The following is a 22,019-nucleotide window of genomic DNA, read 5'->3' on the forward strand; positions in this document are numbered from 1 at the left end:
ATTCTGAAATGCATGACTTCCTAGTCAAACCTTCAGAATGAAACAGGAATTCCTCTTCAGAGGTGACACAAGATCCTTTAGGGGACAAGAGCCACACATGTTCTATAGAAGTTACCTTTTCCCCCATTCTCATGGCATTTCTCTATTTTTGTGAGGTATGTGGATTGTAAACAGGGCCTTGCATATGTTAGGCAACCACTCCAACATGACCTACACACACATCACTAAAATTATTTATAGCAAAAATATGTATTGTTTCATTTCAATGATGTAAGTAATACCTGTCTGTAAAAAATTGTTATGCTCTTTTTCTCATTTCTGGTAGTCACATGCATTTGGAACCAGGGAATGATACTCAACATCTAGAATTCCTTCTTCTGGGACTTGCAGAGGATCCAGAACTCCTGCCCCTCCTCTTTGGCATTTTCCTGTCCATGTACCTGGTCACTGTGCTGGGGAACCTGCTCATCATCCTGGCCACCATCTCAGACTCCCACCTGCACACACCCATGTACTTCTTCCTCTCCAACCTGTCCTTTGTGGATACCTGCTTCACCTCCAACACTATCCCAAAGATGCTGGTGAACATCCAGACACAGAGCAAGGCCATTACCTATGCAGGCTGCATCACCCAGATTCACTTTTTTGTACTCTTTGCTGGGTTGGATGATTTCCTTTTGACTGTGATGGCCTACGACCGGTATGTGGCCATCTGTCACCCCCTGCACTACATGGTCATCATGAACCGCAGGCTGTGTGGATTGCTAGTTCTGGTGTCCTGGGTTGTGAGTGTCCTACATGCATTGTTACATAGCTTAATGATATTGCGGCTGTCCTTCTGCACAGACTTGGAAATAATCCCCCACTTTTTCTGTGAACTTAACCAGGTGGTTCAGCGTGCCTGCTCTGACACCTTTCTCAATGAGGTGGTGATATATATTGCTTCTTTTTTGCTGGCTCTTGGCCCCCTCATTGGCATCCTTTACTCTTACTTCAAAATAGTGTCCTCCATCTGTGCAATCTCATCAGCTCAGGGCAAGTACAAAGCCTTCTCCACCTGTGTGTCTCACCTCTCCGTGGTCTCCTTATTTTATGGCACAACCCTAGGTGTGTATCTCAGCTCTGCTGTGACCCAAAACACACACTCTACTGCAACAGCCTCAGTGATGTACACTGTGGTCACCCCCATGCTGAACCCCTTCATCTACAGTCTGAGAAACAAGGACATCAAGAGCGCTCTGAGAAAAATTTGTGACACAGGAAGATAAAAGTGTTAATTGTGCTGAGACTGAATAAGTGCCCATGATTCCAGGGATCAGAGCCTAAGTAGAAGAATCCACAATTATTCACTGGAATGTGGAAGCAGGACTGGATCCTTCTATGTTAACACAGAGTTTCCATTTCTTTGATATCAACTTTGACATACAATCCCACTACACCTTTCACTTTATTGCACACTGTGATCAGTATGAAATTCAACCCTTTCCCCTGTCATTTCCAACTTGCCCCAAATTATTCCCACTTTGGATGAGAAATAATTGAAAATTCTCATTTATCCCCAAAGATATATTTTTAGAAATAATCTCAAATGACTTATGTCATGCTCAGGAATTGTTCATTTTGCTTAAAATATGCAAAATTACTATTCACATGTGAAAACTGAATATAACAAAGTTAATTTTAATAATTTTATTGTGGAAGTAAATCTGAGAAAATAAAATTTGATACTGTGGATTGAACCCAAGGCTGTTTAACCACTGAGCCATAGGCACAGCTCTTTCTGTTTTTTGTTTGAGACAGCGTCTTGCTATGTTGCTTAGGGCCTTACTACATTGCTGAGGATGGTTTGATATGTGATCCCCCTGCCTCAGACTCCTGAGTCACTGGGATTGCAAGTGTGCACCATGCATGGATGAGAATAGATACTCAATTCTCTCCTTTTGATTTTTTTCTATATTATTTCCAAACTTCCATTTTTGACAAGGTAACCTTTAACTTCCCAAGTTATTAGCTGGTCATTAGGTTTTATTCTCACTTTTGAATTGTGTTTCTATTTCAGCATGGTGTCCACAGTGCCTAACATAGTCGTGGGCACAACAGGTCATGTCCCCAGAGGTATCTACTCCACCATTTTTATGTGCTAGACAACACTTTTGAAATGCTAGCAATATATAAATGGTGAGCAGATTGATGGTTCTGGGGACCAGGCACTGGGCAGGGAGAAAGGTGGATGGGGCTATAACAGGGCAAAACTTGGGATCCTTGACTCCTGGCAACTTTTCTGTTTGTTATTTCATGAGCATAAATAACTGTAAATATTAAGGAGGTTCAGTGTGATATTTCCATACATGCCCATGGTGAACACTCATCAAATATAGCCATCCATTATCCACCCTCTCCAACCTGATGGATATATAGTAATCTCTATTCTATATTCAAGTTAGCATTTATTTTATTTTATTTTTATCTTCCTTATTTGAGAGAGACCATGAAGTTTCTTTTCTTTTGGTATCAGCCTTATTCACTTAGTACAATGTGCTCCAGTTCCATCCAAATTGGTCGAAATGACAGGATTTCATCCTACATAAGGATAAATGGTGTTCCATGTTGTATATATGCCACATTTTTTCCCTTCACTCCTCTGGTGATGGGCACTTAGATTGACTCTGTATCTGAGCCTGTGTGAATGATGTAGTAAGACATGAGCAGGGAGCTTCTCCTTCCTCTGTGTGTTCATTTCCTTGTTATCAGCACTGATAAGCTGCCTGTGATATTTTACTCAGTGTTACCATGGTGGAATCTTACTAAATGGTCTGTGGATTTATCTCTGTCTTTTTTTTACTACCACATGTTAATCCACAACTTTCTCCAAATGGAAAGTTCCATTAAGAATTGTAAATCAAAAGGGAAAGCAGAGCAAGCCATTTGTAAATAGTTTAAATGTTGATGTGTTCTCCTTTCATCCTGAACTCATGATTGCTGTTCACTTTCTCCTATGGAATCCCAAGCTGTCATTGCTGTCTTGGTGCATCCTAGGCTTCAAATTACCCTCATGTGCTTTCTTCTAATGAGAGCTGGTAAAGAAATACAACACCATCTCGATGAAAATGTCAACCCAGACACAAAATGTACAAAGACTGTGGTGAAGTCTGCTTTTCAGGTTGATGTAAAAATGTGGAATATTGAAATAAACAGATTTGGGACCATAAGAAATGTGACAATTCATTGATCTTGATCTCTGCTACATAGAGATGAGAGAAGACAGTAATGATGAATATTTCATTTAAAATAAGGCTTTTACTTAAGGAAACCTCTTCTACTGCCCCCTTTCTCCACAAACATTGGATCCCCACACTGTTCTGGACTTGCCAGAATCCTGAATTCCCCTATTCAGACAACCTCATCAATAACATAGCAGTGTCCTTAGCTTCTATCATTCTAGAATTTTGACAGTCAGGAACCAGTTCAAAGCTTTTTCTGCAAGTGGTCTAAACTATTGTTAATGTCCTTGCATTATGCACTTTCTTTGCGAGTCAGCATTCTGTTACTCTAACACAACAGCTGAGTTAATTGATTTATAAGGAGAGAACATTTATTTTGGCTCACAGTTTTCAAGATTCCAATCTGTTTTGGATTAGCCCCATGGCTTGGCCCTATTGGAATGAGCACATGACCAGGGGTGGCAAGAATGTGGCAAAAGAAAGCCCCTGACCTCATGGCCTGTAAGTTGAAGAAATGGAGGAACAGATGTGGGTCCTACAAGCCTTTTCAAGGGCAATTACCAAATGAACTAAAATTTCCCACTAGACCTTCCTCTTAGTATTTCTACCATTTTCCAATAGCTCCAAGCTGGGGACCAATCTTTAACAAAGGGCCTTTGGGTGACACTTAAGATTGAGACTGTAGCACTGGCCTTGAGGTCTTCCTCAGTTCTATAGTCACTTTGTTGTCTAGATGACCTTGATGTGGCTTTGGTGTCACCCACATGTAGAGCCCCTTTGTCTTCAGTCTGAGGAGCAGGGAGTTGGAGGGGTCAGGTGGATGGTGTCCCAGTGAAGGCCATGGCAGGACTCCCCTGGGCAGCAGTGGGCACCACATCAAGGGCCCGAGAGCCTGGCCTCCTCCATCCAGCCCTTTGACGACTTCAGCTTTCACAGGTTTTAAAGCCACTCTTCCCTGGGGTCTCCCTTCAGGACCTCCCTGTCCCCAGGACTCTTTCTAAGGTTCCACATTGGATCAGCCTTTTAACTTTCACCAGGAAATCTCAGTTGTGTGAATATAATGGGGCACTTTCCCAGTTATCTACAATAAGGGATTGTCTTTAATTTTAACAAACTAAATCTTGTACCTTTAACAAGTGACCTCACAAGTGATGCTTTCTTGCCCTGGAAACTCACTTGCAGAGATGTGTTCTGAGGTGATGTAAATGAGACTAATTCTGAAGATTTCCTGCCTTTTTGTTGGATCCTCTTTCTTTCCCATCATCCTCTACTTACTGAAGTTTTCCACTCACTCACTATGAATTCCTAGAAATCTGAACCCTATGTCATCTGTGCCTGCAACTATGATGTATCACACAGTTCCTGGTAAGGAGTTTGTCCTGTGTGAATTTTAGTTAAATAGAATGAAAATTAAGAGATGATTGAAGAGAAAGAAGAGAGAGTCTGAGCCAAAAAACAATACATGGGCAGATGATCTAAGAGGCTTTGAGGCAGAAAAATAATCCAGACTCATGGACGTAGATCTTGATAATAAAGCAAGAGAGGGAGTGAAATCAGCACCCACAGACGTATCTGCACTCCCCACCTTCTTCACAGTAGTCAAGGTATGGAACCAGCTGAGCTTCCTGTCTGTGGATGCATAGAAAAGGAAATGAGGTATATCCATAACTGAGCTCTTCAGTCTTCAAGAAGATTAAAATTCTGTCATTTACAACACAATGAAGGGGACAGGCCATTGTGTCCCATGAAAGAAGCCAGACAGAAGCAAACACTGTATGTACTCCTATGGGGAGGTCAAAGGAGCCTCAATCTATATACGGAATAGTGACACTGGAGGCTGGGAAGGAGGCAGGAGGAGGAGGAGCAGGGGAGGCTGGATAACAGGTACAGGAACACAGGTGAATAGGAAGACCCAGTCCTGGTGTTTCACAATGAGTGTGTTGGGTGGGGGCTGCAGTGCCCAGATCTTGACATGAGTTTTATGAAGATCTGAAGTGAGGAGCACAGACCTGGAATCATAAGGTAATGATATGGGGACGGAAATTTTCCTTAAGCAGTTTCATTCAGCACACACCATAGTATGTGCTAAAATGCCACAATCACCCCTGTTGATATGTACAATCACATTAAATTAAAGATTTAAAAACTCCACTCAGAATTTGCCATTTGTTTGGATCATCGGATACACACTGTCTCTGGAGGTTCCTGGACACTCCTTCATAAGGTAACAGGACCTTATGGTCACCAGGCAACGAGCTTGAGGTCACAGGGGATGATGAGCCCACACACACACAAGCTGTGTGGACCAGGCCCGGCTCCCAGACCTGATGTCCAGCTGGCTCTAGAGAAGCTCTTCCAATGTTAAAGCTCAAGGTCAAAGAAAAGAGAAGCTTCTGATACAAACTCCTTCTGCAGGGATTCTCCCCAACAAAGAAGTGCTCTATCTCTGGGTGTTGAGTTTTAGGACTAAAGTGAACACCAAGGTAAGGTATTTAAAGTTCCCTTGATGATTTTAATGTGACTTTCTCTGTGTATTCATGAAGTTGAGCATAGGTTCATGTTCCTAAACCATTTGTATTTAATCTTTTGGTCACTGGCTCAGGCACATTGATCATTTCTTCTTGAGTTTTTAAGATTTTAAATGTTTTGAAATAATCTGTACATGTCTATTTTGCTACTTTGGATTTAATTTACTTTATTTTTTAGGGTACATTTTATTGTCCATATTTGAGGTTTAAAACTTGATGTTATAGGGGTAACATCATAGGTAGGTAAATTATTAGTAGTAATGAGGCAAATTTACACAGTACACAATACATCATATGTTTTCCCTAGTTTTTTATTTTCTTATCAGTGTTTCTTTTAATTTATTTTTTTAAAAAATATTTCAATTAGTTATACATGACAGAAGAATGCATTTTGATGCATCATACATAAATGGAGTATAACTTTTCATTCATGGGGTTATACATGATGTAGAGTAATACAGGTCTTATAAACATGTATGCACATAGGGTAATAATGTCTGATTTATTCTATTATCTTATCAATTTATTGATATGCATGATTTAAGATATTTCATTCCAAATTATTTTCTTAATTCTACAAATTAATAGAGAGTGGCATATTAATTAAATTCATGTATACAGTGTGTAATGATCATTTTAGGATAGTCAACTAGTCTATTTTCTTAAACAATTTCAGAAACATGTGTAATTGACATGAAATAATTGTATGTAGGTATGGGTACAGTCCAATACTTTAATACTTGTGCCCAGTAAGTATTAATAAAAATGAAGATAATTATTGCTTCCATCTGTTCCTAACTACCTCTGCTCTGGAGACTTTGACCTCCACTTTCCTAGTTATTCATAAAGTATATAAAGTGTTACTATGAACATTTCCCCACATGTGCTCAATTGAAGAATGTGTTCAATAAGGTTTAACTGTTTTATATATAATTGTTATAAAATTGTCATCCTTGATCCTATGGAGAGAACTGGAGGTCACCATGTGAAGGTCAATAAGCCAGGCACAGAGAGACAAGTACAACAGGACCTCACTCACATGTAGAAAGTACAGAAGTTGCTCTCACAGCAGCACAGAGCAGAATGTGGGTTCCCAGAGGCTGGAATGGGTAAGGAAGCACGAGGGACAGAGAAAGTTGGCCCCAGGGTACTAAGTTGTAGTCAGGTAGGAGGAATTGGTTCTGCTGTTCTGTCACACAGTACAGTCATGATAAGGTCCTGCATATTTCAAAAATGATGGAATCCAATATCCTTTGCAATTAGTGCTTTATAATTATACATAATTTTGGGATTCATTTTGACATAATAATAAAGCATGGAATATAATTTGCTCCAACAGTCCCCATTACTTCCCCTTTTCCTCCTCTCCCCCTTCCCTTTTTCACTTTCCTTATTTTTTAAACCACTCTTGAGTGTTTTCACCACAAAGAAATGATAAATCTTGGGGAGGTATATATGCTTACCTTGATCTGGACATTACCCAATATATACCAGTATGGAAACACCACATGGTGCCCTAAAAATATGTGACACTTATATGGCTCCATTAAAATTCTAATATCAAGAAAATTAATCTCCCCAATGCTACTTTTTTCTGAAGGTAATCTTGGGAAATAAGCATAAATTCAGACCAATGTTGTGAGGAATAAATGAAATGTGTGGAAAATACCACAGAAAGTGGTCATGGTACAGGGTGTGAGTAAGACCATGTGTGCCTCTGGGTTTGGAAGACATTTTGCTTAAAAGTTGAATTGTCAACCCAAATGGATACACATGTACATACAAATGTCCATTTCTTCATCTTAAAATGTGAGAGAAGGGATATGAAAAGAGCCAACTTTGAATGAGCATGAAATGGGAAGACAGCTCAGGTCATGGTGCCTGAAGAGAACTTTATTCATCCCTTCAAACTCAACTCACATCTGAAGTCAAGAGCCATAATTGTTCCCTTATTAGAAACATGAGTTTATTAGAAGCATGACACTCTAGGTATGATTGGCAAAGTGTGATGAATATAGGATGGCTTGTCTTATGGCTTCATATTAAAAAACCAACCAACCAGCCAACCAACAAACAAAAACAGTGTATGTTTTTCTGATAAAAGGGAAATAGGAAAATTCTGGAGACACCAGAAGCTGTCTTCCCAATGTGAGTCAGTGTTTTGAAGACATATGATTCCTTACCAAAGCAAGTTTCCTAGCTTCAAACATGGAAGTAAACTATATGTCAGATGAGGGATATGGTGATGGGAGGTTGGGACTTTGGGAAGGTGGCACTGATAGATTGGTGGTAATAAGGAGAGGATTTGCCTGATTCCACTCTGATCTCAGGGGAATCTATGCAAACTCTTCCTTTCCTGTATACACCAGAGTCCTGCAGGGAAATCAGGTGCTTGGAGGTTAGAGTAAAAAGAAGGTCATGTGCCTAATGAGCAGATAGAGAAAGCTGTAAACTATGATTTCTCCAGTCTCCCTGAGTGCACACCCTGTGGCACAACTTGATTCTTCAGGATCTTGAAATCTGATTTGAGGACCAAAGCTGGACCCATTTCTGTTCTCTTGTCTTGGGTCAGAGCCTCACTCTGCACCTTCAACATCCAGGGAAGAACTGAAGCCTGTGCATGAAGACCCTCCCATCACAGATGCCACCCAGGTGAGCCTGAGGACCCAGCAGACACTGCAGGAGGGGACTGAAGAGAATGAAGGCAGGAGCTTTCACCTGAGGTTCCCTGAGAGCCCAACTAGCCTGGCCTGCAGCCCAGAGATGGTGGTGTCCTTTGCTAGCTTAAGTAATTTATTAATGGATTTATAAGGTACTAAAAAGAGAAGTCACTAAGAAATCAGCAACATGGGGTAATTGTTGACCATTTACTTATGGTCACAGAAGCTGAATTAGAAGAGGGATGGGAGGCATGAAGTGGCTCAAATTAAAGTGAAATGTAAGTCGGCTTACATTTGCAATGAAGGGGAATGGGTAAATCCAGAATTAAGTATGAAGAGATATGCACTGGGGGGAGCTCGTTTAATAAAAATTACAAAGGAGCATATTTCAGCACATTTTCATATTTGTAAGAAAGATCCAGATTTAAGATTTTTTTTTTGCAAATAAATCCCTGTAGGAGAAACTCTTGATACAGATATTTCACAGAATCTTGTTTCATTCTGAGTATTATCCAAATGAAAAATAAATTTACATAATAAGTGAAAATGGGCATGCCATAGAGTTTTATTTTGCAATTATTTCATAAACAGTCAAGATGAAGTAAATTGGACAGCTGTTGAAATCTCTATTTCAAATTATTAAAACCCTTATCGTTGGGTAGGAGTGTATTCCTTCCCCTTCTTTCTTTTTCCATTTTATTCTTTCAGACAGAATATTTTTCACTGATTTTGATGTTGCCACTTGTTTCTTTTACATAAGCACAGCACATATGTGGAGATGTGTGTGTGAAGAGCGTCTGCAAATCTACAGATTTTAATGTCTTCCAATAGATGAGTGTTTGTTACTGAGTTCCTGCCAGGGCTCTTCATTCTGAAATATCTGACTCAATAATCTGATATTTCTTCACTTGGGAATCCTCAGTTTAAATAGAAATGCTGATGAAAGTTTTTCTGCACTTTTTATGCTAATAAGTCACCTTTTCAGCACATTTCCAATTTATTTTCTGTTGTGTCTCTGTGTCTTGATTTTGCACAGTTAGATGTAGGTGCATTTCCAAAAGCCTCATCATCTTGGCCAGCAGTTGGAAGGCATTCCCCTTCATCATTTCACTAAAGATCAGCTCCATCCTCCACAAATAAATTTGAGTTTATTTATCTTTAGATAAGAAGCAATCATAACTTTATGTTCTATTTTCTAATCTTTTATTTCCAAGTCTCTAGCAATTTATTCTTACATTTTATTCCTAGTACCCTGATCTGATCATTATACAATAGTGTATTCATGTATCAAAACATTTTTGAAAATAACTGATAAAAATACTTATACATTATTATATGTCTAACAAAATAACACTTATAAAAAGTAACATATCCTCAAGCCCAAGAACATCCATGAATTGATTCCACAATTCATGGAATAAAATAAATGGTGTCTAAGGAGAATGAAATGCTAATCACCCTGAATTGATCAACACACAACATATATATATATATATATATATATATATATATATATATATATATATATATTGAATTATCACATGTGTATTCAAAAACAGGTACAATAACTCTGTGTGAATTTTAAAACAGAAAGAATCCTGCCTTATCTGCTATGAATATAGGGAAAAGCCAATAGGTTGGGTGAGCAGGGAAGACAGATGTGCCATTTCATATTGAAAGTTCTCAACTTTCTATACGTACTTTGGCATCTGCTGTTGTATATTGTTGATTTTTGACTTAGGCCATTTTATTATTTGAAGTGTATAATCTGTCAGGTGCCTTGACATCAGGAAGGGTTAGGGTTAGTGGGTGGGAGGAGAGGAGGGAATGAGAATATACTGGGGACCAAGGTGGACCCAATTATATTCCATGTATGTGTGATTGTGTCAATAGGACCCCAACATTAGGTTTCACTGCAATGCACTACTAAAAACATTAAACAGTAGGTTAAAAAATGTTACTACTTTGGTCTTTTGGCAAATTTACTTTTGCTGCTTAGGTTTTTTGCTGAGCACCTAGTAAGGATCACTGGGTTTGGAATGCTGCTAAATCCAAGGCAGCCTTTTCCCCCTGGAGAAGAGACACCTGGGCTTGCAAGGTCCTGTTCCCCTGGGTCCACGTCAGCTCACTCTCTGCCCTCACCTCTTCATGTTCCATCCACCCCTTTGCCTTCACTCTCCATTTCTCTCACTCCACATCCTTCTCTATTCTCTTCCTCCCTCTGTTTACTGCACAGATTTTCATGCTCCTTTGTAAACACAGGGAAGAAGAGCAGCATTCTTAAGTGGATCTACTCATTTGTTCATGGATAGTGTGTTGAGTGGACTCTCCAGGTGCCCTGTCCACATTCTGTAGGGAACTGATCATCTCAGCTGTGGTGTCGACACTCACAGCCTTGTCAGGGTGATTGGGACTGAGAGGCCATGCAGAAATAAAACCATGAGCCCAGGGTGTGTTGTGTGTTTGTGTGTGTGCGTGTGTGTGTGTGTGTGTGTGTGTGTGTGTTCATGTGCCTCATGGAGGGCTCGGAGAAGGGGTACCTGAGCTTATATATTCCAGGGTGACTCTTAGCAGCTAGAGGTCAGAACAGAACTTAACCCTCAGGTGGTAGCAAGGAGGGAATCCTTTGCAATTCACAGAATGTCTTTGCAGCAAATCTAAGGAAAGAGATTCAGGATGTGGATGAAGGTCTCCTTTTACCTTGTAGCCTCAGAGAGCAGTGAGGCCAGCTCATTCCTCAACATTCTCTGACACGATCTCTCATCTCTCCCCCTCTTATTCCTTCTCCTTGCCAAGGCCTTTGTTTTAAGCCTCGGTTTCCTGAAACAAGCACATTTCTGAGGACCTTTGCACTTTCTATTCCCCCCATTGAAGACCACACTGCTGAGGATCATTTGTGGCTCCTGCCCTACCTTCTTTGTGGTCTCTCTTTGGATGCCCCTCTTCCTGCTGGTTTTCCCTGCATTGCTGTAAAAGTACAACTACCCCTGCTCTTTTTTTTTCTTCATAGTACCCATCACCATGGGACATATTAAGTGATCTTAAAATATTAATCTTATGTTCTCTCCCTCTCACTGGGTAATGGAGATTTTTGTCCTTATACATATTACTGATGCAATAGAGTTGATACTTAATAATTAGTTATTGTTTATTATTAACTAACATAATTGTACAACTTTATAGGTATAACTACATGTTTCCATACTTGTGTAAATACTGTGATAATCGCATAAGGGTAATCAGCTTAATTACCTGAAATATTTATCATTTCTCTATGGTGGAATACTCAAAATCCTCCCTTTAGCTATTTTAAAATATGTAATATATTAGTTTTAACTATAATTATGTACTGAGTAATACAGCATTACGTTGTCCCCCATGACAGGATTCAATCTTTCATTAATAATGAATATTATTCCACTGTGTATCTCTACCACAGTCAAACAACCAATAGCCATATGAAAAATGCTTAAAATTGCCAATTTTCAGGGAAATGCTTATTAAGACTGCACTAGAATATCACCTCACACCAGTTAGGAGGGATATTATCAAAATGACCAAAGATATCAGTGAGAGGGCCAGTGAGAATGTGGAGAAAAGGGGAATCCTTATTCATAGTTGGTAGAAATGCAAATTAATGAAGTCATTGTGGAAAAAGTTAGGGAGGTTCCACAAAAGTAAAACAGAGTCACCATGTGAACCAGATATCCTACAGCTGGCTATGTAGTCAAAGAAATAAAATGAGTATGTTGTGGAGATATCTGACCTTTCTAGATTACTATGCATAATTCACAGTAGCCAAGACACAAAGTGTTCATCAGGGGTGTTTGATTTGTATTTCTGAAATGCATGAAAATCTTTACAATTCTGAATATATGACTTTTTAGTGAACCACGCAGTGAAGTAGAAATTCATTATAGAGATGGCACGAGATCCCTTAGGGGATAAGATACACAGATCTTCTATGGAAGTTAATTTCTCTACTTTCCCTTGGTTTTTCTTTTTTCTTTTTCTGTGGGGCTAAGGTTGAAACCCAGGACCTTGCACATGGTAGGCAATCACTCCACCACTGAGCTACTCCCTAAATTAATTCTTTTCAGAAAAATATATATTGTTTCATTTCAATGATGTAAGTAATACCTGTCTAGGGAAAATTCGTTATGCTCTTTTTCTCATTTCTGTAGTCACATGCATATGGAACCAGGGAATGATACTCAACGTTTAGAATTCCTTCTTCTGGGACTTACAGAGGACCCAGAACTGCAGCCCCTCCTCTATGTCCTTTTCCTGTCCATGTACCTGGTCACTGTGCTGGGGAACCTGCTCATCATCCTGGCCACCATCTCAGACTCCCACCTGCACACGCCCATGCACTTCTTCCTCTCCAACCTGTCCTTTGTGGACATCTGCTTCACCTCCACCACCATCCCCAAGATGCTGGTGAACATCCAGACACAGAGCAAGGCCATTTCCTATTCAGGATGCATCACCCAGATTCACTTTTTTCTACTCTTTGTTGGGTTGGATGACTTTCTTTTGGCTGTGATGGCCTATGACCGGTATGTGGCCATCTGTCACCCCCTGCACTACATGGTCATCATGAACCGCAGGCTCTGTGGATTACTAGTACTGGTATCCTGTGTTGTGAGTTTCCTACATGCATTGTTACAAAGCTTAATGATGTTGTGCCTATCCTTCTGCACAGACATGGAAATCCCCCACTTTTTCTGTGAACTTAACCAGGTGGTTCAGCGTGCCTGCTCTGACGCCTTTCTCAATGAGGTGGTGATATATTTTGCTGCTGTCCTGCTAGCTGGTGGCCCCCTCAATGGCATCCTTTACTCTTACTGCAAGATAGTGTCCTCCATCCGTGCAATCTCTTCAGCTCAGGGCAGGTACAAAGCCTTCTCCACCTGTGCGTCTCACCTCTCTGTGGTCTCCTTATTTTATGGCACAAGCCTAGGTGTGTACCTCAGTTCTGCTGTGACCCAAAACTCACACTCCATTGCAACTGCTTCTGTGATGTACAGTGTGGTCACCCCCATGCTGAACCCCTTCATCTACAGTCTGAGGAACAAGGACATCAGGAGCGCTCTGAGGAGACTCTATTGGAAAGATTAAAGTGTCAATTCTATTGAAACTGAATAAGTCCCTGAGATTGCAGGGCTCAGAACCTCAGAGCTCAGAACTGATTTTCTGTATCATATAACCTGGAAACAGAACTTGCTCCTTCTCCTTTACTCCTGCATTTCCATTTCTTTGATTTCGAGTTCCTCATACAATTCCACTGAGTCATTATTTTTATTGTGCATTCTGATCTCTAGGAATTTCAATCCTATTCATTTGTCATTTCTAAACTTTCCCAAAATCATTCCCATCTATGAATGAGTAATACTTGAGAATTCTCATTTGTCCCATAAGATATAATTTTAGAAATAATTTTTATCTCAAATGACATATGTCATGGTACTTAATTGTATATTTTGCTAAAAAGAGTCCTAATTTGTATTCACATGTGAAAATAATATTTATCAACTGAGGCTATTTCCATGACTCTGTGTGAAAACAAGTATGAGAAAAAAATATTTTAATACTATGGATTGGAACCAAGGGTGCTTAACCACTGAGCCATATCCATGGACATTTCTGGGTTTAGTTTGAGATAGTGTCTTGCTAAGTACTTAGGGAATCACTAAATTGCTGAGGCTGACCTTCATTTTTGATCCTTCTGCCTCATCCTCCTGAGTCACTGAGATTACAAGCATGCACCACCATGCCCAACAGAGAATAGATCTTCAATTGTGTGTTCATGATTTATTTCCTGTATGACTTCCGGAACTTCCAATCTTCATTAGGTAGCCTTTAAAATACCATGGTGTTAGCTGGTCATTAGGTTTTACTCTCATCTTTTTGGATTCTGTTTCTTTTTCAGAATGGTGTGCACACTGCCTAAAATAATCATGGGCAAAACAGTTCGCCAGAGGTATATACCCCGCCATTTTTCCAGGCACATATTTCTATGTACTAGACAACACTTTTGAAATGATAGCAATATATAAATGGTGAATAGATTAATGGTTTGAAGTCCAGGCTCTGGGCAGGGAGATGGGGTATAACAAAACAAACTCAGGATAGGTGACTGATGGGAGCTATTCTGTATTTTTTTTTTTTTTGGTAATCATAAATTATTGTAAATGTGAGGTTCAGCATGACATTTCCACACCTGCCCACAGGGTGCACTGATCAAATCCAGCCTCCCTTATCCACCCTTTCCAACCCCTTCCCAATGTCTAGTAATCTCTATCCTATGTTCAGGGTGACATTTTACTTTGTTTTTCTAGCTTCCTCTTGAGACACCATGAAGTACTTGTCTTTCAGTATCTGCCTTTTCACTTAGCACAATATCTTCTAGGTCCATCCACATTGCCCCAAATAAGAGGATTTCATCCTTACATATGGCTGAATATGTTCAAGTTGTATATATGCCATGCTTCTTTTCTCCTCTCATCAGGTGATGGGCACTTAGGTGACTTCATAGTGTAGCTATTGTGAATGATGCTACAGTAAACATGGCCATGGACGATTCTCTTTGCTGTGATTTCACTTCCTTGTTATCAGTGTAAACACCTGGCTGTGATATTTTGCTCAGTGTTCCCACGGTGGAAACTCATGAAAGGGGCCGTGGATCTCTCCCTGTCAGTTTTTACTACTGCCCATTAATCTACAATTTTCTCCAATTAAAAGTTCCATTAAAATTATAAATAAAAAGTGATGGACATCTGAGGAAGCCATTTTTAAACTGTTCATATTTTAATGTGTTTCCCTTTCCCCTCGAACCTGTGATTGCTGTTCACTTTGTCCCATGTGACTGTCAGCTGTCATTGCTGTCATGGTGCAGCCTGTGCTTAAAATTACCCTGTGTACTTTCTTCAAACAAGAGCAGGAAAATGAAGAGAACACCGATTTGTTGATAATGTGCTTTGGCTTTCTGTCAATCCAGACATGATATGTACAGAAGACTGTGGTGAAGTTTGCTTTCTGATTGGGGTAAAAATGTTGGATATTGAAATAAACAGATTTGAGACAATAAGAAATGTTGGCTTCTGATGTTTCATTGTCCTCACTCTCTGCTGTGTAGATACTAGGGGAGAGGTACAGATGGACGTGTGATTTACACTGCAGCTTTTACTACTTAAGAACGTCTTCTACTGCCTCCTTTCTACACACACATGGGAAGCCCACACTCTTCTGTTCTTGCCAGAGTCCTGAGTTCCTCCGTTCTGGCAACCTCATCAATAACATAGCAGGGTATTTAGTTTCAATCATTCTAGGTTTTTGTCTCTTCAAACTCATACTCACGTCCAAAATGAAGAACCATCATTTGGTCCCTCATTATAAAATGTAAGTTTGTTACCAGCATGAAATTTCTGTTATTGTAAGCAAAGAGTGATGAGTACAGGAGGTGCTGTCTTGTGGTTTCACATTTCAAAAAAACACAGCTCTCTCTTCTGTTAAAGTGAGACAGAGAAAACTTCTGGAGATGACACAGATGGTGTCCCCATTGTGAGTCAGTGTTTTGAGGGCACAAGATACCTAAGCAGGGCAGGTTTCTCAGTTCTAGATGTGGGAAGAAGAGTAGAACACAAAGGGTGGATGTGGTGATGGGTGGTGGGACATCAGGAAGGTGAGGCTCATGGATTGGTGGTAAAAGGGGGCAGATTAATAGTACTCCACTCTGATCTCAGGAAAATCTATGCAAACTCTTCCTTTCCTGATTATAGAACAGAATCCTACAGGGAAATCATGTGCTTAGTGGTTGGAGTAAATAGAAGGACATGTGCCTAATGAGCAGATAGAGAAAGCCATAGGCTGTGATTGCTCCTGCTCTCCCTGAGTGCACACCCAGGGGCACACTTGATTCTTCAGGATCTTGAAATCTGACTTCAGGACCAAAAATGGATCCATTTCTGTTCTCTTGTCTGGGGTTAGAGCCTCACTATGCACCTTCAACATCCAGGGAAGAACTGAAGCCTGTGCATGAAGACCCTCCGACAAGAGATACCACCCAGGTGAGAGTGGGGACCCAGCAGACACTGCAGGAGAGGACTGAAGAGAATGAAGGCAGGAGCTTTCACCTGAGGTTCCCTGAGAGCCCAACTAGCCTGGACTGCAGCCCAGAGATGGTGGTGTCCTTTGCTAGCTTAATTTATTAATGGATTTATAAGGTACTAAAAAGGATAAGTGACCAAGAAATCAGCAACAGGGGGGTCACTGTTGACCATTAACTTATGGTTACAAAATCTCAATTAGAAGAGTGTTGAGAGGCACAAAGTGATTCAAATAACGTAAAATGTATGTCTGTGTACCTTTGCAATGAAGGGGAATGGATAAATCCAGTATTAAGTGTGGAGAGACATGCACTGGAGGGAGCTCATTTTTTTTTAAAAAAAGTTGTAATGGAACATATTTCAGCCATTTTCATATTGGTGAGAAAAATCCAGGTTTAGTAATTTCTATAAATAAATTCCTGAAGGAGAAAATCATGATATAGATATTTCATGGAATCGTCTTCCTATCTGGGTATCCACATGGAAAATGAATTAATAAGTGTAGACAATTATGCCAAAGAGTTTTACATTGCAAGTATTTCACCACCTGTCAACATGAACTCAAGGGGATGGCCGTGGACCTCTCTATTTAAAATTGTTAAGACCCTTTGCTTAGGGTGGAGTGTATTCCCTCTCATTCTGTTTTTTTAAAAATTCTTTTAGAGTTTTTCTTTTGACTGATTTTGCATGTTGTCCCTAGTTTCATTTACATATGCGTAGCATATAAGTGGAGATGTATCTGTGGGGAGTCTCTGAAACTCCACAGATTCTCATGTTTTCCAATAGACCAGTGTTAGTTTAAGGGCTCCTGGCAGGGTTTTTCATTCTGAAGGATGTGACTCAACAATCAGATATTTCTTGACTTGTGAATCCTTGCTTTAAGCGAAAATGAAGCTGATAGTTCTTCTGCACTCCTTGCACTAATAAGTCAACTTTTCAACATATTTCCAACTTATTTTCATGTCTCTCTTAGGTCTCTGTGCCTCTTTATTTTCCATGATTCAATGTAGGCATTGCTCCTCATCATTTTACTGGAGATCATATTCACCTAGCACAAGCATATTGGAGTTTGTTTATCTTTACATAAGAAAAATTCAACCATAACTTTTTACTCTACTTCCATATCTTTTATTTCCAAAGCTCTAGCAATTTATTTTTACATTTTAATCAGGTACCCTTTTTTGATCATTATGCAATATTTTCATGTATCAAAACATCACAATTTTGCCCCATAAACATATATAATTATTATGTCTAACAAAATAACATGTACAAAAAATTTTAAAAAGCCCCAAACCTGAGAACAATCATGAAATGATGCCACACACACAAAACAAGCAAAGTAATGGTAAGGACTTAAGGAGATTGAAAGGCTAATTACCCTGATGTAATCGCCACACATCACATACATATATGGAATGATCACATATATACTCAGTGAACAGGCACAATGATTCTGTATGAATTTTAAAATAGTGAGAAAAGGCCTGCCTTATCTGCTATGTAACTAGGGACAAGCCAATAGGTCAGGTGACTGGGGCACAACTAAGGAAGAGAGATCTGCTATTTCATATTCAAAGTCCCCCACTTTGCTGTAGGTACCTTGGATATCTCCTCTTGTGATCTGCTGATTTTTGACCTTTGGTCATTTTTTTTTCAAGTGTATGGTCTGTCAGGTGCCTTGTAAAAAGGAAGAGGAACAGTGAGAGGGAGGAGAGGAGGGAAAAGGGAGGTACTGGGGACTAACGTGGAGCAAAATAGATTCCCTGTATCTTAGATTGTGTCAAAGTGACAGAGACAGGGCTCTGGCTGTGGCCCAGTGGCAGAACGCTGGCCTAGCATGTGTGGGCATTGAGTTTCATCCCCACACCACATGAAAATAAGTAAACAAAATATAGGTATTGTGTCCATCTACAACTAAAAATATATAAAATGACCCCCACATTATGCATCACTGCAATGCAATAATGAAAACATTTAAAATGTAGATTAAGAACAAGATGTCATTACTTTGTTTTTTTTGGCAAATTTATTTTGCTGCTTATGGTTTGTGCTGGGCACTCAGTGAGGGTCACTGGGTTTGGAACACTGCTAAGACCAAGGAAGCCTTTCTCTCCTGGAGAAGAGACACCTGGGCTTGCAAGGTCCTGTTCCCCTGGGTCCATGTCAGCTCGCTCTCTGCCCTCACCTCTTCATGTTCTGTCCACCCCTTTGCCTTCTCTCTCCTTTTCTCTCATTCCCCTCCTTCTCTATTTCTCTTTCTCCCTGTGTTGACTGCACAGATTTTCATGCTCCTTTTCAAACACAGGGAAGAAGAGGAGCATTCTTCTTTTATTTCTTTCATACACAACAATAGTGAAATGCATTACATTCATAATTATCTATTCACAGCACAATTTTTCATAATTCTGTATATAAAGTATGTTCATGACAAATTATGCCATTATACATGAGCTTGCTTATTGATTTTTTTGCATTAAAATTCTTAATACACTTTTATACCACAATTTATCATATCTCTGTTTGATTATAAGGTGGGTTCACTCATTTGTTCATGGAAAGAGTGTCAAGTGGAATCTCCAGGTACCCTGTCCACATTCTTCAGAGAAAAGACAAACTCAGCTTGTTTTGTTGAAGTTAACAACCTTGTCAGAGAGACTGGTGCAGAGAGTCCATGGCAGAAATCAGGCTTTGAGAGTGTGTGAGTGTGCTCAGAAATGGAGGGCTCAGAAAAGGTGACCTGATCTTATATATTCCAGGGTGATTCTTAGCAGCTAGAGGCCAGAACTTAACCCTCAGGTGGTAGCATGGAGGGAATCCTTTTTTTTTTATTTTAAACATCAGATTTATTGATTTCTCAAAATACTACATTGATCTTGACATTTATCATACATTTGTTTCAAATGGGGTATGAATTCTTATTATCCCCCCGTGTACAGATTGCAGGATCATATTGATTATACAGCCACATTTATACATGCTGCCCAACAAGTGTCTGTTGTATTCTGCTGCTCTTCTTATCCCCTGTCTACCCCCCCTCCCCTCCCTCTACCCCATCTATGATAACTCATTTCTCTCACTCTCTCTTATTTATTTATTTATTTATTTTTCTCCCCTTCGCCTCACATCCTCTTATATGTATTTCTGTATAACAATGCAGTTCTCCTTCAAGGAGGGAGTACTTTTGCAATCCACAAAATGTGTTTGCAGAAAATCTAAGGGCAAGAGGTTCAGGGTATGGATAAAGGACTCCCTGTCCCTTGTAGCCTCAGAGAGCAATGAGACCAGCTCATTCTTTAATATTATTTGGCACCATCTCTCATCACTCTTGGTCTTTTCCCTACCCCTTGACAACAGATTTCTTTTATGCCTCAGTTTTTTGAAACAAGCATGTTCCTTAGGACCTGTGCACTGACTGTCCCCACAGTGAAGACCACCCCACTGAGGATGACTTGTGGTTCTGCCCTGCCTTCCTTGTGGTATCTGCTTGGATGCCCCTCTTCCTGCTGGTTTTCCCTTCATTGCTATAAAAGTACAACAACCTCTCTACTCTTTCTTTTTCCTCTTAGTACCCATCACCATGGGACATATTAGGTGATTTTAACCATTTTTGCTAATGTTCTTTCCCTCTCTTTGGATTTTGGGCACTTCTTTGTTTTAACTTATACAGATTACTCATCCAATGCATGAAACGTACTTGGTACTCTGTAATTAGTTATTGCTTTATTTTTAATTGACATATGATTATACAAGTTCACAAAATTTACCTTATAATTACAAACATGTATAAGTTGAATAATAATTGAAAAAGTATGATTGGCTTAATTTTCTGAAACATTTATTATTTCTCTGTGACAAACATTCAAAGTCCTTTCCTCTATGTATTTTAAAATAGGGAACATGTTATTTTTAAATATAATTAGCCTACTGTGCAATACATCACCAGAAGCTATTCCTCTTCTCTTACTGCTTTTCCTCTTCTCATAATGTATTTTTTCCCCTTGAGAAGCTTCTCCTCACCCCATTGGGGCCAAAATGCACCTCAGCTTATGTGACCATCATGCCATGCTGACATTCTATGATATCAAATATCTCAGAATCCACACAGGAATGATATCATGCAGCTTTAGTGTTCCTGTATCTGGCTGATTTCACGTCATAAATGTCCACAGGTTCATCTGTGTTGTCTCCTATGATAAGATTCATCATTTTATTAATAGCCAAATATTATTCCACTGTGTATCTCTATAGTCAATAGCCATCTGCAATGTGCCAAAGTTGCTAATCATCTGGGAAATGCTAATCAATGCTATGGTAGAATATTGCCTAACTCCTGTTGGAAGTGCTATTATCAAAAAGACCAAGGATATCAAGGGCCAGTGAGTATGTGTAGAAAAAAAAAGAATCCTGTCCTAGAGTTGCCAGAAATACAAGTTAATGAAGCCATTATGGAAAACAATATGGATAATCTACAAAATTTAAAATACAGATATCACTTGATGCAGTAATCCTACTACTGGGTGTGGAGACAAATAAATAAAATGGGTATTTTGAAGAGATCTGCCCTTCCACATTGACTGATGCACAATTCACTGTAGCCAAGACACAGAAACAACCAAAGTGTTCATAACGGGGGCTCAATTTATAATTCTCAGAGGCCTGAATAACTTTCTCATTAGAATTCTGAAATACATGACTTCCTAGTGAAACCATGAGAATGAAACAGGAATTTGCCATCAGAGGTGGCTCAGATCCCTTAGGAGACAAGAGCCACATGTGTTCTATAGAAGTTAATTTCATTTTTTTCCCTTGGCTTTTTTTTTCTTTTTTGAGGTATATGGATGGTAACCAGGGACTTACATATGTTAGGGAACCACTCCAACATGAGCTACACACCCATCACTGAAATTATTATTTACAGCAAAATATGTATTTTTTTCATATCAATGATGTAATACCTGTCTAGGGAAAATTAGTTATGCTCTTTTTCTCATTTCTGGTAGACACATGCATATGGAACCAGGGAATGATACTCTACATTTAGAATCTCTTCTTCTGGGATTTTCAGAGGACCCAGAACTGCAGCCCCTCATCTGTGGCCTTTTCCTGTCCATATACCTGGTCACTGTGCTGGGGAACCTGCTCATCATCCTGGCCACCATCTCAGACTCCCACCTGCACACACTTATGTACTTCTTCCTCTCCAACCTGTCCTTTGTGGACATCTGCTTCACCTCCACCACCATCCCCAAGATGCTGCTGAACATATAAACACAGAGCAAGGCCATGACCTATGCAGTTTGCATCACTCAGATGTGCTATTTTTTACTCTTTGCTGGGTTGGATAGCTTCCTTTTGACTATCATGGCCTATGACCAGTTTGTGGCCATTTGTCACCCCCTGCACTACATGTCATCATGAACCAAAAGGCTCTGTGGATTGCTACTTCTGGTGTCCTGGGTTGTGAGTTTCCTACATGCATTGTTACAAACTTAATGGTAT

General features: G+C 39.7%; 2 protein-coding genes across 2 annotated transcripts; both read left to right on the forward strand.

The window, feature by feature from the left end:
* Positions 1-434: 434 nt before the first annotated feature.
* LOC308643261 (olfactory receptor 7A10-like) lies at positions 435-1,268 on the forward strand (the record flags this gene model as incomplete). The annotated part of the gene is made up of 1 exon (XM_081283170.1): positions 435-1,268. The coding sequence occupies one exon, from the start codon at positions 435-437 to the stop codon at positions 1,266-1,268; it is 834 nt and encodes a 277-aa protein (XP_081139296.1).
* Positions 1,269-12,603: 11,335 nt separating this feature from the next.
* On the forward strand, positions 12,604-13,530 carry LOC308643262 (olfactory receptor 7A10-like; the record flags this gene model as incomplete). The annotated part of the gene is made up of 1 exon (XM_081283171.1): positions 12,604-13,530. One exon carries the CDS (start codon positions 12,604-12,606, stop codon positions 13,528-13,530), a length of 927 nt encoding a protein of 308 aa, XP_081139297.1.
* Between the last annotated feature and the right edge of the window lie 8,489 nt (positions 13,531-22,019).

Source organism: Spermophilus citellus, assembly GCF_964194105.1.
Source record: "Spermophilus citellus genome assembly, chromosome: 3".
Classification (NCBI taxonomy): Eukaryota; Metazoa; Chordata; class Mammalia; order Rodentia; family Sciuridae; genus Spermophilus; species Spermophilus citellus.